The sequence below is a fragment of the Nannospalax galili genome, unplaced genomic scaffold (genome assembly GCF_000622305.1).
Source record: "Nannospalax galili isolate Female #2095 unplaced genomic scaffold, S.galili_v1.0 scaffold536, whole genome shotgun sequence".
Classification (NCBI taxonomy): Eukaryota; Metazoa; Chordata; class Mammalia; order Rodentia; family Spalacidae; genus Nannospalax; species Nannospalax galili.
In genome coordinates, this window is record NW_008337057.1 from 616,547 (window position 1) to 632,272 (window position 15,726).

The 15,726-nt window shown below is 46.3% G+C and overlaps 1 protein-coding gene across 1 annotated transcript in view; it reads left to right on the forward strand.

Moving 5' to 3' along the window:
* The window catches only part of LOC103733165 (sodium- and chloride-dependent transporter XTRP3B), a 32,021-nt gene extending 18,916 nt beyond the window's left edge, over positions 1-13,105 (forward strand). Inside the window, exons 6-11 of the mRNA XM_008831933.1 lie at positions 783-1,024; positions 1,928-2,090; positions 7,541-7,745; positions 8,770-8,929; positions 11,661-11,826; positions 12,974-13,105. Of these exons, the coding sequence (XP_008830155.1) occupies positions 783-1,024; positions 1,928-2,090; positions 7,541-7,745; positions 8,770-8,929; positions 11,661-11,826; positions 12,974-13,105 (1,068 nt within the window). The remainder of the gene's footprint in view (positions 1-782; positions 1,025-1,927; positions 2,091-7,540; positions 7,746-8,769; positions 8,930-11,660; positions 11,827-12,973) is intronic.
* The last annotated feature ends 2,621 nt before the right edge of the window (positions 13,106-15,726 follow it).

Below are 15,726 nucleotides of genomic sequence, written 5' to 3' on the forward strand. Positions count from 1 at the left end.
CCCCTTATATAGCCAGAAAGAGGGTGTTTGCACCAGTCACAACAGTCTTTGTGCAATTGAAAGACTGTTTGCAGCAAGAGCAGGACCTCTTCTGAGACAGCAGCGAAAGCAGTTCCCCTCTGGTCTAGATGAAAATGGCTGCTGGGGTTCAGCTAGACTGCAATGGAAGGAGGGTGGAAGCTGTTTGAAACAATCAAGGCTGGAATAGAACCTTCTAGATTAGTGATGGGTTTGGGATGCAAGTAGCTGTGAAACAGTATTGCTTCCTCAAGGCTGCCTCAGAGTGCTCACAGCCTCTGGGCTAGCAGGAGGCTGATAGTACTCCATGAAGAGAGTGGGGCATCAAGAAAGGGTCTAGCATCTTTCAAATACAGTCAGATCACTCCAGTCTCTAACATTTCAGCTATTTAAATGCAAAGTAAACATTAACAAGTGCGTCTATTAAAGCTTATCATTAACAATAAAGTGTTTAACTATACTTAACAGTGTCCTGACAATATTTAACAGTGCTTTCTTTATTCTTAGCCAAATACCCCTGGGGGTAGGGGGCTAGGTTACTTTCTGTGCAGGATATGACCTGAAGATTAGCCACATTGTTCATCTGCCAGGGAATATACTGAACAGAGGCCAGAGCAGGAGAGTTAGGCTCCAGCCCCAGGTGGCCATGCCTGCCTATGGCCTGGAGGTAATTTGTTCCCCCTCTCTGGGCCTCCCTCTCTTGGGAGGGAGAATCTGGAAATGGGACCCAGGATTCCTCAGCCTTATCCCTGCCGGCCTTTTAGATCAAGGAGCTGGCCAACCCCAAGGCCTGGATCAATGCAGCTACACAGATCTTCTTCTCACTGGGCTTGGGGTGTGGTGGACTGATTGCCTTTGCCAGTTACAACGAGCCCTCCAACAACTGCCAGAAGCACGCCATCATTGTGTCCATCATCAACAGCTCCACTGCCATATTTTCCTGTATCGTGACCTTCTCCATCTATGGCTTCAAGGCCACCTTCAACTATGAAAACTGCTTAAACAAGTGAGTCTAGTCTGTCCTTCAGAGCCCTGGGCCTTAAGGGGGGTGGATGGGGACAAGTCCCTCAAACTCTGACAGAGTGACTGGGAAAGGCTGGGTTCACAGAAGTCAACACTCAAGTTGATGTCTACAGTATAAGGATCAACTCTCTTTTCTCACCTAACCAATGGCTGCCTTCCACCAGAAACTGAGAGGCCATGCAGTCAAGGTTTGCCTCACAGGGAAAGGGCAGTTTAAGCGTTGAGGGCACTTAGCCTGAAGGACAGGGCTTTCAGCAAATGACTCCACAGTTTCCTGTCCCATTCCTCATCTCAAGTGTAATCAACACCTCTTTAGTCAAGACACAGAGGTTACACAATTTATGTATGTGGCTCCCCCTCGAAGCATAGGACCACCTTCTGGAAGCTAAGATGTTCAGCAGGGTAGTCAGTAACCAAAAATAACTATTTATTTCCACATAAGGGTTGAAATTAATGGAAGCTGATATACATTGAAATGGCTTAACTTGCATACTGATATGAATTTAAATTTTAGAGATTTCAAATTTACTTTTAATCAGTCCCTCAGTAGCCCTGGCCACATTCAAGTGCTCTGTCACCACCTATGGCTCGTACTAAATCGATCATAAGTATAGAACACTTCCACCATCCCACCCCATTCCATCCTGTCACTGGCCCAGATATTTAACAGCCTCATTGTGGGGGAGTGGTCCCTGTCCTCATCTCTGCTCAGATCTGAGGCTTCTTCATAGACATTCAGAGTTGCAGGATCATCAGTCTAGAGTCCCTCACCTCACTGGGCAGGAGGGAAGAGGAGACAGAGCAGCCCAGCGCCCACACTTCCCTGAGGCTTTGGGGCCAGAGGCCTCTCTAGTCATGAAGATCAAGCTGGTGGTCTGCTCTGCAGGGTGATTCTGCTGCTGACCAATTCTTTTGACCTTGAAGATGGCTTTTTGACAGCCAGCAACCTGGAGGAGGTGAAGGACTACCTGGCGTCTACCTACCCGAGCAAGTACAGCGAGGTGTTCCCACACATCAGAAACTGCAGCCTGGAATCAGAGCTGAACACGGTAAGGGGCCTGGGTAGGGCCGGGACCACTTCTCTCCATACAGCTCGTAGGCACCTGTCACAGCCTCTGCACAGTCTGTGAAGATGAGAAACTGGGTTGTTTGCTCTGCAACCTAGAGAAGAGACACTGGACTCCAGCTTCCCTGGGTGCAACTTGGAATCCTCCTCACTAGAAAGTTCTCTTGGACTCCGAGTCTTTTCCTTCTTCTCTTTCCTTTGGAGTTTTAATAACACGGGAAAAGCAGGGGATAATGTCACATACACATATAGATCTGCCTCTCAAATGAAAACTGGAAGTCTTTTATTATTTCAGGTTTATATATATATAAAAGAATGCCCCCTCATTGATGCTCATGCTGGTAATCCCTCTAGTCAGCAGGTTGGGGCAGCAGGGGCAGAAGTATGAGACCAGCCTGGGCTACATAGCAAGATTTTTAAGAGAAGACTGCAGGGTGAAAGTCAAAGTCTCCTGTGCTACCTGCCCACATTTCTCTGATCTGCACAGGCAATGTGATATATTACCATGTATATGCTGAAGTGACATCTTTTAAAGCAGTGGTGCTGGGAGATCATTAGTCTAATCGCACTTATTTATTTTTCATGGAATTATCTCTGCTGTGCTGGGAGGTTTTTTTTTTTTCCACTTTCAGTTTAGTATCAGTTTGGCAAATTTCACTGAGGGGAAATTCCTTAAGGTACTCTCTTTTTTTAGATTTTATGTGTATGAGTGTTTTTGCCTCCATGTTTGTGAGTGCCACATGTTACAGATAGTTGTTATAAGGGTCCTCTGCAAGAGCAGTCAGTGCTCTTAACTGCTGAGCCACCTCTCCAGCTCCCCTTAAAGGATTCTTAAGGAATTTTTATTAGAACTGCATTGATCCTATCATGAAATTTAGAAGTCTTACTGTCACTTGACTTGTAGCTTTTTATTCAAAGGTTTTCTCCCATTTACTTAGGCCGCCTAGTTCCATGAATGACTCAGAACATCTTGATTAGACCTGGATCACCTGTGTTCTGTCCCTTGTAACTGCCATCTTTCCCCTCATTTCTGTCACTTATTTACGATGAAAGCTAAAGCTCTTTATGTCAGTTTTGCTCCTAGTGGCCTTCTTGAATTCTTATGAATTCTCATACTGTTACAGACTTCTCTTTTCTGTGTAGACAACCATGCTAGTTGCTTTCCTCATTCCTAAGACCAAAGTAGCTGACAAAACAACTAAAGGGAGGAAAGATTTACTCCTGCTCACAGGTCTGGAGGGTCCAGGCTGTGGTCGCTTGGCCTTCTGCGCCTGGAGCTTGTCCTCCACTTCTCGGCAGAAAGGAAGCTGAGAAAATGAACACAGAGAGGTGCCTGGGCAAGATACAGCCCCACAGTGGCCTACTTCCTCCATCAAAATGATCTTTACCAACAATGATGCCCTCTCATTATGAATGCTTCTGAGTCCTCATGCTCTAACTGACTCTGGAAATACAGACATACCCAAAGGAGTGTTTCCTGATCTCCTAGGCATTTCTTAATCCAAGTTGACAAGCAAAATGAACCATCATAGCCACTGTATTTGTATGAAGTGTGGCTCCGTGGTAGAGTACCAGCCTAGCATGCATGAGGTTCAGGGCTCCATTTAAGAATGGAGCCACAAAAACAAAAATAAACAAAACTCAGCATATTACCTCCAAATACACCTCTTCTTCCCCCACTTCCCTTTTTTCTTTGGTTTTTTTGAGACAAGGTCTCCCTGTAGCCTCAACTGGCATGAAACTCACTATGTAGACCAGACTGGCCTCGAATTCACAGAGATCTGCCTGCCTCTGCCTCCTGAGTGCTGGGACCATGGGCCACCATGCCTGGCCTTTACTTATTTGAGAAGGGCCTCATACCCTAGGCTGGTCTTGTACTCGTGATCCTCTACCTCTCAAGTGCTGGGTTTACAGGCATTCACTACCCTGCCCAGCTATATTTTTTTTTAATGTTTATATATCTCATTTTCTTTTCTTCATTGCACTCATAAGACTCCAGCCACAAATGAAGTGGGCTGGATAGTGGGACTATTTGCCTCATTTTTGTATTTTATATTAATGTTTCTAGAGATTACTTTTAGAAGTACCTTTCAAGAATAGGGCCACGTGTGGTGGCATACGCCTTTAGTCCCAGCACTCAGGAGGCAGAGGCAGGCAGAGATGGAGGCCAGCCTGGTCTACATAGCAAGTTCAGGCCAGCTGGGACCACAGGGAGATCCCATCCTGAAAAAACAAAAACGAGAAAACAAAAGAATAGAAAATATAGAAGACCCAAAGTTCTGGTTGTCAGAAAACCAATTTGGAGGTTGGTATTTTTTGTTGGTTGGCAGACTGGGATTTTGTTTCATATGTGGGAGACACTCCAGGTCATGGGGGAGGCAATAGGCCCAGACCCTACTGCGCAATCCGGAGGCACAAACCTCCCTTCCCAGACACACACACATTAATCACATCACTAGCCCCAAACCGAGCTGTCAAGGCCTCTGGCTTCCGTGCTCACTCCCAGCAAGGTTCTGTTTCTAGGCACTGAGGAGTCTTGTTGAGACTTCCTTCTTTCCTTCCCTCCTTTTCCTTCCCAGCTCTCTCCCTCCTTCCTTCATTGTCTCTACTGTTTTGATTTTAGGTATCTGATTCCTCTTCTTGAAAAATTTCCATGCATATTTAAAGTCTCAAGTTAGATAATATCTTGACTTCCCACAGACGACAAGAACAATTTACACCCAATTTACAGCCCATGGATTGGACCTGGTATTCTTTACACAGTGTTTATATTTACCTACATGTTAGCCACTTTATTCCCCATTCCTTCTGGCATTGCAACACTCTTTGGGGTTGGGGTGCTCCCTTAAAACACCTTCCTTTAGAGCAGTTTTCTTTTTTTTTTATTATTTTATGTGTATAAGTAAGTGTATTGCCTTCATGTGTGTAAGTGTACCCACGTCATGCAATGCCTGCAGAAGTCAGGAGAGGGTGTTGGATCCACTGAAACTGGAGTTACAAACAGTTGTTAGCTGCCTTGTGGGTGCTGGGAATTGAACCCTGGTCCTTTGCAAGAAATCAGTGCTCTTAACTGCTGAGCCATCTCTCCAGCCTTAAGTTTTCTTAGAAATAAATATTCTTAGGTTTGGTTTGTATGCAAATTTGAGGGTAACAATTGTTTTCTCTCAACAGTGTCTGGTATTTGCCTTGTGATTCTTTCTTCCATTATTGTTCAAAGTTTCTTTCATCTTCTGTTAGCCAGCACTTCTGTCTGAATCCTGCTACCGTCTTCCCCTGGTCTTTTGCCTTCTCAATAGAGGCATGAATGTAGCTTTCATTTTCCAATCTAGGCCTGAATGATGTTGGACTTCCTGGATTTATGGACCCATGTTTCCTATAAATTTTAAAAAATTCAAACCTGTTATCTCGTAAGCATTGCCTCTTATTCTCTTTCTTCTCCTTTTGGAACTTCGTATCTTAAAACTTTTTATAATATGCTGCAGGCCTCTTCCCTTCTCTGCTATCTTTTATTTTTATTTAACACAATTTCTTAGGTAAGTAGTATAAGATTGTGTTTTATTGTGAATTTATTCCCTGAATATAGATCCCATTTCACTAATTCTCCCTTCAGCAGCATCAAATCTGGTATTTAACTGTGAATTTTGCCTTTTAGTAATTTTGTATTCTCATTTAAAACTCTATTTTCCCCTCAGCATTGTCTATTTTTTTGCACATGTTTATCACTGTAATTTTATCTTGTTTCTTTAAACGCTTCACACATCACTGTTATAGTAGTGACCATAGGCAAGAAAATGAGAAGGCCACTGTAGAAGAGTTTTTCATACCTGACCTTGTCAGAAAGGCTGATTCGTTGTGGTGCAAGAGCTAGCTCTCTGCAGCAAGGAAAAAGGGACCACAGTGAAAACTGCAAGCTGCTCACACGTTGCAGTGAGAACAGAGGCTGGGGGTTAAAAGAAGATTCAGGGTTAACACACAGAGTCTAGAGCACTAAGGAAGATGAATATAGGGCTTGTTATTGGACATGAGACAACCAAGCTAGACAGACAAGAGGAGGACAAGGCTCTGGGCCAGCGACAGCAAGCTGGCACACTCAAAAAAGCTCTTCTTAAAATAATAGTTTTATTTTATGTATATGAGTATTTTGCCTGCATACATGTAAGTGCACTGCATGTGTACAGTGCCCACAGAGGCCAGAAGAGGATGCTGGATCCCTTGGAACTGGAGTTACAGACAGTTGTTAGCTGCCAAGTGGGTGCTGGGAATTGAACCTGGATCCTCTTAGAAGAAGAGCAAGTGTTCTTAACCACTGAGTCATCTCTCCAGTCCCTCAACAAAGCTCTTAAGAAACACATGTCAGGTACTAGTATAATTTCATATAATCTTGCTTCTAATGCAGCTAATTATATCACACTAAATTGTAAATAGGGATGGCTTCTAACAAGCAGGTTCTGCCTAGATCACCTCAGACCACCCCATAAACAAAGAAGCCAAGTATCAGGTAACCAAGAAAGACTGCAGCTATAATTTGGTGCATTTAACTCTCTGTCATGGTAAAGCTACAAGCTAATTATGTAAATGTGAGACCAAAGAATGTTTAGCTTAATTATCAGCACACAAGACACCTGCAAGGTCAGAGGTATCAGCCAGTGACTAACAGCTAGCAGGCAAGATTAATAATTAACAAAGCTGAAGTCACAGAGGGACAGAGTGGAGCTTCAACCACTCCTAACTTGGTGGGCTATGGATGAAGAGCACATAATCATCTCTCTGATTGTGCAGTGCAGTGGGATATGCATAGAGTGAGTGGGCCCTCCATTGGCTTGGCCTATCATAGCCCATGGAATTAACAAATCCCAGTAGAGATTACCTCAGCCTTTGTCCAGTGTCTGCCATTGTCCTATAAGAACTGCAGACAAGAAAGCTAATGGTTTTCCCCCTCTTGGAACTTCTCCCACTTTGTCTTTTCCTTAATTTCTCATTTTCTGTAATAATTCTTAATAAAACTTGCTTCTCATTGCACATGCCCACGAGAATATAGGTAATCTTCATTAATGTGACAATGAACTCAGGCAGAGCCACTGACCCAGGTCAACATTTGATGACAGTGACTATTCAGCATTTTAGGAACTCGATCGAGCCCAACTGGGCTGTGGCAGGTCCTGTCACTCTCAAAAACCCTGAATCAATAATAATGACACAGCTACCAACTTCTTAAAATTCTATGCACCCTTATAATCAGCACTATGCCATTAAGGGGGGGCAGCAAATTTTAGTCAGTCCAGTTGAGCCCCAGGAACCAGGCTGAAGTAGAGGAAACAAGCTCAAAATATGGCCAGCTCCAGAGTCCTAAGTTGCTTAGCACTGAACATATTTTGGAGACTGCCAAAATTTGGTGCCTCAAGTGTGTAACTGGTATCTTCTCACCATGGACAGGCCGTCCAGGGCACGGGCCTGGCCTTCATTGTCTACACTGAGGCCATTAAAAACATGGAGGTGTCCCAGCTGTGGTCGGTGCTCTACTTCTTCATGCTGCTGACGCTGGGAATGGGGAGCATGGTGGGAACAGGAACAGCCATCCTCACTCCTCTGACTGACAGCAAAGTCATCTCCAGCTACCTGCCAAAGGAGGCTATCTCAGGTCAGAGGAACACCAAACAGAGGAGGCAGGGCAGGGTGGGTGGGGACATGCAAGGCAATCAGTGGATGGGTTTCCACACTGTAGGAAGGGCTGCAGAGACTAGCTGTGCACCTGCTCCAGTGTGCTCCTCAATCCTGGGACCTGACCCAAGAACTCATCACATCCCAGGGAAGTGAGGCAGTCATCCTAGCCTTGGGAAAAGGCCAGCTCCCCAGGCATACAAAGCTCTCTCCAGGTTGAGGGCCCATGTTTCTTTTTGTTTTAACTGAAGAGCCACAATCATGAACTGTGCATTTCCTAAGGCGAGTGCAATGACCTGTTCCCACACCCCAAGAAGCTCCTTCACACCCTCTCTAGGCAATAAGCATCCTAACAGATCTCCCCTCTTCTGACATCTAATGCTACTAGTTTTAGTCTGCTTCCCTCTTGACCTGGTTATTGATGAAGTCATAGAGGACACGATCTGGGCATGCTGTCTTCACTCACAATCTGTCTTCCACCAAGTAGTTGCCAGCAGCAATTGTCAGTCCCTGGTCCTGTCAAATACTCCACTGTTAGAACCTTACCACTTCTTCATGCATTATGCTGACCTTCAGGAGTCAGTGAAGGAACCAGCCCTTCTCAGGATGACCGCCCATTTTAACTCCACCACCATCCCACCCAACCAGGGTCATGAGGACCCTGTAGGGAGCGATCTCTGCCTCAGATGGCTCCATGACTCTACATCCAGGGTGTGTGAAACACAGCTCTGTCTGATCATGTTCTGACCACCCAGTGGGAGCTGCCCTGCTCCTTTTCTCAGATCATCCCAGAACTTGGCATCCTTCCTATGAGTGGGTTTGTGCAGCCCAATTACATGTGCAGTCACCACTGTTATTTTTCCCGCGCTAATGTCCCCTGCAGAGCAGCTCCTCCAGCCCATGTGGTGGTACCCACTGGCTAGGTTGCTGTGGCTCCTGCTGCCTTAGAACTTGGGGTGACTGGCAGGGAGGCTCAGGCAGGTGAACAGCACTCCTGTGTCCAGGTCTGGTGTGCCTCGTCAACTGTGCCATCGGCATGCTCTTCACCATGGAGGCCGGCAACTACTGGTTTGACATATTCAACGACTACGCAGCTACGCTGTCCCTGCTGCTCATCGTGCTGGTGGAGACCATCGCTGTGTGCTACGTGTATGGGCTGAAGAGGTGAGGAGGCCCAGCCCGTGCCTGCTACAGGGGGCAGATCAGATGCAGGGCCATCCTTGCTCAGTGAGCATGTCCCTTAGAGATGCTGCAGCTGTTACTTTGCTAGAGCTCAGCTGCCTCTTGCTTCCTCAGTTAGCCTGCAAATTTCTTTCTCTTTCCTGTTTTCCCTTTGTATCCTGGCAAGCTTCTCTGGTGGCCCTACTGCACCCTTGGCTTTCTGGGCAGGGACTCCACCTCCAGGACTAGAATCTCTGCTCATCCAGCAGAATCACAACCCTAGTCCCAACACTCGGGAGGCAGAGGCAGGTGGATCTCTGTGAGTTCGAAGCCAGCCTCTGTATTCAAAAAGACCAAAAACAAAAACAAACTTCGGCCTATAGATGTGGTCAGATTTCTACCCTGGTGCCCTGGCCAGCACTGAGATGTTTCAGGTCTCCTGGGTGATGGTGGAGTGTGCACCTGGGGCCAGAATGGGGTAGCTTTCAAGCTGGGGGCTGATGAAATGGGGACCACTGAGCCTCATTCATTAGCTATCTGGCTATGGTCTGGAAAAAAGTATCATGGCTGGCATTTCTAGAACATCCCTAAGTGTTCTGGGGCCACACACACAAAATAGTTCACAATGTTGCTTTTCCAGTTGTCCCTTACCAACAGCAACAAGGAGCCCTTGAGTAGTCCAGAACCTCAGGCCACCCAGTCCCGGGGAGTGAGGCCATGCAAGGGGGTTCAGAGGCACACTACAGGGGCTGCTCCAATGTGACTTGGGTCAGAGAGCTGTGCCATGCCATCACTTCTTCTTCCTCTGTCTTTTCTGATGATCTAAGCTGGTTTGGGCATGGGTAAGACCAGCCATGACACTCCAGCACACAGGCGGTCCCTTGGGAAGCCTCTGTCTCTTGAAGCACCAAGGTCCCACATGCTGAGGGATCTCCCGGGACCAACTTACTTAGGACATAAGTTAGGTAAAGTCAGACTGGTGTCTTTCCTCTAGACACAGAGCCTTGACACTGGGAAACTTAAGAGAAGGATTGTGACTTGTACCATTCCCAAAACCTGCTTGGGCTGTCGACCTCTCCTCTTCTAATGTCAACCTCTCCTCTCCTCAGCTAATGACATTTTGAAGGCCCTAGAAACAAGGTAACCAAGTTTCTACATTTCCCAATGTAAAGTGGGACAAACGGTCACCCAGGAAATGCTGGCCTGCAGGAGAAAAGGGATTAGTCACGGAGAGGGTGTCGGAGCAGAGGAGACAAATTTGTATCTCACAGGGCATGGTGGAAAGTGATGAGGAAGGAGAAACACAGGAAGCCCTGCTGTTCTGTCAAAAGCTTATTCCAGACAGTGGCAGGAGGGGCCTTGTCCTCATTGTGGGGACAGTGCCATCTAGTGTCCTCTGCTGCAGGCACCGCCATCACCTTTTTTTTTTTTTTTTTAAGTTATTTTGTGTATGGGTGTATTTCCTGCATGTAGAGAATGTCAAATCCCCTGGAACTGGAGTTACATATGGTTATTAGCCACCATGTGGGTGTTGGGAACCCAACCTGGACTCTCTGCAAGAGCAGCCAATGCTCTTAACTGCTGAGCCATCTCTCCAGCCCTCCACCACCTTTCTCTATCCAGCAGTGGAAAGAGGAAAAAACCAGAGGTGCCCATCACTTCCTCACCTGTGTCATGTGATGGTTCCAGGGGTTCTCACTGTACACAGGCATCCTTGTGGTCAGGAGCTAGAGTCCATCTCACTTAACAGCAGAGAGAGCAGGCAAAGCTCTGCACAGCTGCATGTGGACACAGAAGGACAGACAGGTGCTAGAGCAGAGACATGCATGGGGGCAGGTGCTGGTGGCTTGACTGCTGACAATGGTCTCTTATCTGACTCCAGCCACACCTACCTAGGGAGGAGATTTCAAGGTCCTGCCCCGAGGCTGGGACTCATCCAGCTCTGGATGACCTGGCAAGTGCCCTGGACTTTCCTTCACCAAGTCCCATCACTTCCCTGGCTTATGGCTTATCTCTAGAGAAATGGAAAGTTGCTTGATCCAGCTCGTCCATAAGTCTGAAGCACATTTAAAACTCACAGTGTGGGTAGTGGGACAGCATATGGCTGGCCCCTGAAATCCATGGTAAATGAGTGCTGTAGTGAGTGCTGTTGCTACGTTTAGGGACGAGCCAAGTAAGAGAAAAAACATCAGTGTGTGGTATGGTGCAAATGCTGAGGGTGGTCTGTGGGCTCCAGGCTGGAAGCTCTGCTCCTGTTCCACTCCACCTGCTCTTCCATGCCAAGGCCAGGCCCTTCCAAGCACAAGGTGACTCTGCTCTGGGGCCATCTTTAGGGGGAATATCACTAATAGACAGCAGTTGGGCAAAGAGAGTATCACTCAAGGGACCCCTACCCCTGCGGACAGAATGGATGGATACCCCCACCCCCATACCCTGTTCCCACTGTCTCTCAGAGCTACCCTCTGGTCCACACCAGGGGACCTTCCTCTGAAAGCCGACACCAGGGAAATGCCTTCAGGTCCCCTACTTGGTCACTTCACTCTAGCAGCCTCAGCCCTTCTCCGTTCACCTCAACACTTCCCCCAGGAAAGGAGCAGGTGGGTTCAGAGTCACACTCAAACATCACAGATGGCCAGAACAGGATCTTCCTAAGGGCAGAGGGTATAAAAGATAGAGACCTTCCCTCCAGAGCATGAATAACCCAGACTCTCTCCTCTTCCCATGGTCCAAACAGATTTGAAAGTGACCTTCAGGCCATGACTGGCCATGCTCTCAACTGGTACTGGAAGGCTATGTGGGCCTTCGTGAGCCCTGTGCTCATCGTTGGCCTCTTTATTTTCTACTTGAGTGACTACATCCTCACAGGGACGCTGCAATACCAAGCCTGGGATGCCACTCAGGTACCTGATGTCCCTGCAGAGCTGGGGCTGGTGCTGGGCGGGCAAAGTCTCTCCAGAATACAGGCCTTCAGTTTTCTGACACAAGGAACCATTGCTGCTGTGTGGGGGAGGCTACAAGTGACAGCATGGGACTTGACCCAGGTGTTTCACAGATGCTCAAGCAGTGTGTTGCCCTAGAGGACCTTTCCCTGGATGAGGACAGTTCCTGGTACTGGTTCCCCTAGGGCACTACACTGGACAGATTTATACAGAGCATTCCACCACCACAGAAAGTTCTAGTCTGTGCTAAAGGGTGCCTTTACATAGTGGTGCCTCAGAGTAAGACACTAGATTGTTACTGTGGCCTTCTCCATGGGAGTTCCTTACACTGTCTCTCGCTGAGTTGAAATATTCAGAATTTTTTTTTTTTTTGGAGTAGAGAGAAGTGAGAGTGGTTTCCCTGCAGGCTTGTTGTGAGCTGCAGAGCCAGATGTGGCATGCTGGCCCACAGAACTATTCCCACCTGGATTACTTTTTATTTTATAGGTATGAGTAAACACTCATGGCTGCATGTATATAAGTACAACTGTGTTGTGCAATGCCAGCAGAGGCCAAAAGAGGGTCTCAGATTCCCTGAACTGTATAGACTACTGTTAGCCACCATGTGGGTACTGGGAACGGAACCGTAGTCCTCTACAAGAGCGGCTAGTGCTCTTAACCCCTGAGCTATCTCTTCAGCCTCCTGTTACTTTTGTTATCACACTCACCAAAATCCTGACATCATGACAACTACAAAGAGGAGAGATCTGTTCATGGTTTCAGAAGGTCAGTTCATGACTTCTTGGCCTAATGTGCCTGGAATTGGAACATGCAGAGGGAGCATGTGGCAGAGGCTGTTCTTCACTCCTTGGGGACAGGAAAGAGTGGAAACCTCCAGAAACAAGACACAATCCCGGGTGACATCTCTAGCAAGATCTCACCTCTTATAGTCACTAGAACCTATCAAAATAGAACTGCCAGCTGCAGACAGGCAATGGCATGTGAGCCTGCAGGGAAATGTTTCATTTTCCAACCTAAACAGGACTGAACGCCATTCCTCCTCATTAGGGACCGAGGCCTGGGTAGTACTCTCAGGACTAGTTAAGGTTTCTCTTGTCCCTTTTTGCAGGGTCATGTGGTAACCAAGGATTACCCCCCATATGCACTAGCTGTCATCGGACTGCTGGTGGCCTCATCTACCATGTGCATCCCCCTGGTGGCCCTGGGGACTTTTGTCAAACGCCACTTCAGGAAGAAGTGAAGTTCCCTGTGGCCTAAGAACTGGATCCCCACAGACCACAGTCAGCCACTCACCTTTCACAGCTGCTGCTGGCAATGGACATTCCTCGGCTGCTTTTTAAAGCCAAAAGGACTGTCTTCTCAGCTTCCTTAATCTACAAAGAAAATTTAGTTTCCCTATCTTAAGTGAATAAAAACTTAATTTTGGTTGTAAACAGTCTTTTATTTTCCCTGTCCCATAGTTTAGCCACCATGTGGATACTGGTGTCTAAATTATATCTTTTTGTTGTTACAATTATATATCTTTTTATATATTTCAACTCATCATCTTTGGCCATTTTGACTTAACTTTCACACTAGAGTTATCAAAGATGGATATACCACCATTGCAGTAACAGAATATGCTGGAGTAAGGATTTTTTTTTTTACCTCTACTACTGAATTCATACTTGCATGTTTGTTTGTTGAGATGGGGACTTACTATACATCCTAGGCCAGCCTAGAATCTGTGGTCCTCCTGCCTCAGCCTCCCTATGCTGGCATTACAGGCATGCACCACCAGGCCAGCATATAGTTACATTTTATGATAGTAATTACTAACCTTTTGTTTCTGGTTGAAGCACTCCTGCTTTGGGGAAAGGGCATGGAGTCTTACTGAGAAGTCCGTGCTAGCCTGGTCTCATAATCATGATCCTTTTTCCTCTGCCTCCTTAGGGCTTGGATTACAGGCAAGTGCCCCCACACCTGACCCTTCAATATTTCTTATAGGGGTATTCTAATGGTGATGAATTCCCTCAGCTTTTCCTTGTCTAGGAAAACATTCTGCTTCATTCGCAGCATTTCGCTGGACATAGTATTCTTCACTGGCAGGTTATTATCTTTCAATTGTTTGACTGTATTAACATATGCTCCGGTGGCTGAGCAATCCATCTGCAGTCTAATGACTATCCTCCTCTATGTGATTGGACTCTTGCTCCTTGGTGGTAGGGAAGATGGAAGGAATGCAGAGCTGAAGATGAAAGGATACAAAACAGAAGGATGAAAATCTGGAGAACTAACAACAGGAGGAACCAACTCAAAAAAACTGTATTGATTAGGAATTTTTGCTAAATCAGATGTTAGTTGCTCTTATAACAAAAACATTAACAGTGTGAGATGATACAGCAATCTGTTCTCATGTAGTACACATTTACTCTACGTATCCCCTAACACCATGCTGTAAACCTCAAATATATAAAATTGTTTGAAAAAACAATTTAGAAGGTGTGAAGATAACTTCCTGGGAAAGACACACATTGCTCCCCCCTTCCTCCTCCTGCCAGCTCTGAAGGTCACATTGTGCAACCTTCCTTCCATCAAGGGACACAGGCTATAAAGATAACTGCTTCTTGATTCTAGATGTCTTAGAAAACTGACACTTCATAACCTTCAATTTGACTATTTCTTGAGGAACCAAATCTGAGCAATCTGGTTTCTGCTGACAAAGAGGTTCAGATAGAGTGGCTGCTCTCAGACCAGTCTTGGGAGTTTCTAAGTACATGAAGTGATATCTGTCAGAAGGAAGTTTAACTTAAATTTCTTTTTCAAGTGTATGAATGTTTTGCCTGCATGTATGTAAGTGGACTTGTGCATGCAATACCCAGAGGCCAGAAGAAGGTGTCAGATCACCTGGAACTGGAGTTATGTAGGGTTAGCTACCATATAGGTGTAGGAAAGTGACCCTGGGTCCTCTGCAGGGGAAGCCAGTACTCTTAACTGCTGAAACATTTCTCCAGTCCTGGAAATTAAACTTTTTGTTCATTAAATCACACCTGCAGATTAAGCTGGGATTCCTCAGCACATATGTGCACTGATGTGTGTATGATAGGTTCAACTCTAAACTGAGGTTCAAATGCTTTAGAGCTTGTGATTTTCAACTCCAAGGCCAGAGTACTTATCCTATCCTAACCTTGCCCAAAATGAATTCCACAAAATTGTGTGACATTCCATGAATACGATTATACTAGTCGGGGCTCCAAGATGGTTCAGCAGTTAAGAACACATACTGTTCTTCCAGAGGATCCAAGTTTGGTTTCCAGCACCCATGTTAGGTGGCTTACAACCACCCGTAATTCTGGTTCAGAAGGGATCTGACAACTCTGGCCTCTGAGAACACTTGTACACATGTGTGCCCAGGCACACACACAATTTTTTTTATTTACTATTTTTATATAATGTGTATGAGTGTATTGCCTGTGTGTAAGTGAGGGCACCCGTGTCGTGCAATGCTGTGGAGGTCAGAAGAGGGCTTCAGGTTCCCCTGGACCTGGAGTTAAGGACGGTTCACAGCTGCCATGTGGGCAGGCACAGGTATGGTGGCACACACCTTTAATCCCAGCTCTTGGGAGGCAGAGGCTTATAGAACTCTGTGAGATTAAGGCCAGCCTGGCCTACATAGTAAGTTTAAGGCCAGCTGGGGGTTACAGGGAGACCCTGTCTTTGAAAAAAAAAAATACATTTTTAAAAAAGAGCTAGGGGCTGGAGAGATGGCTCAGCGGTTAAGAGCACTGACTGCTCTTGCAGAGGACCGGGATTCGATTCCCAGCACCCACAATGGCAGCACGAACTGTCCTTAACTCCAGTTCCAGGGGAATCCGAAACCCT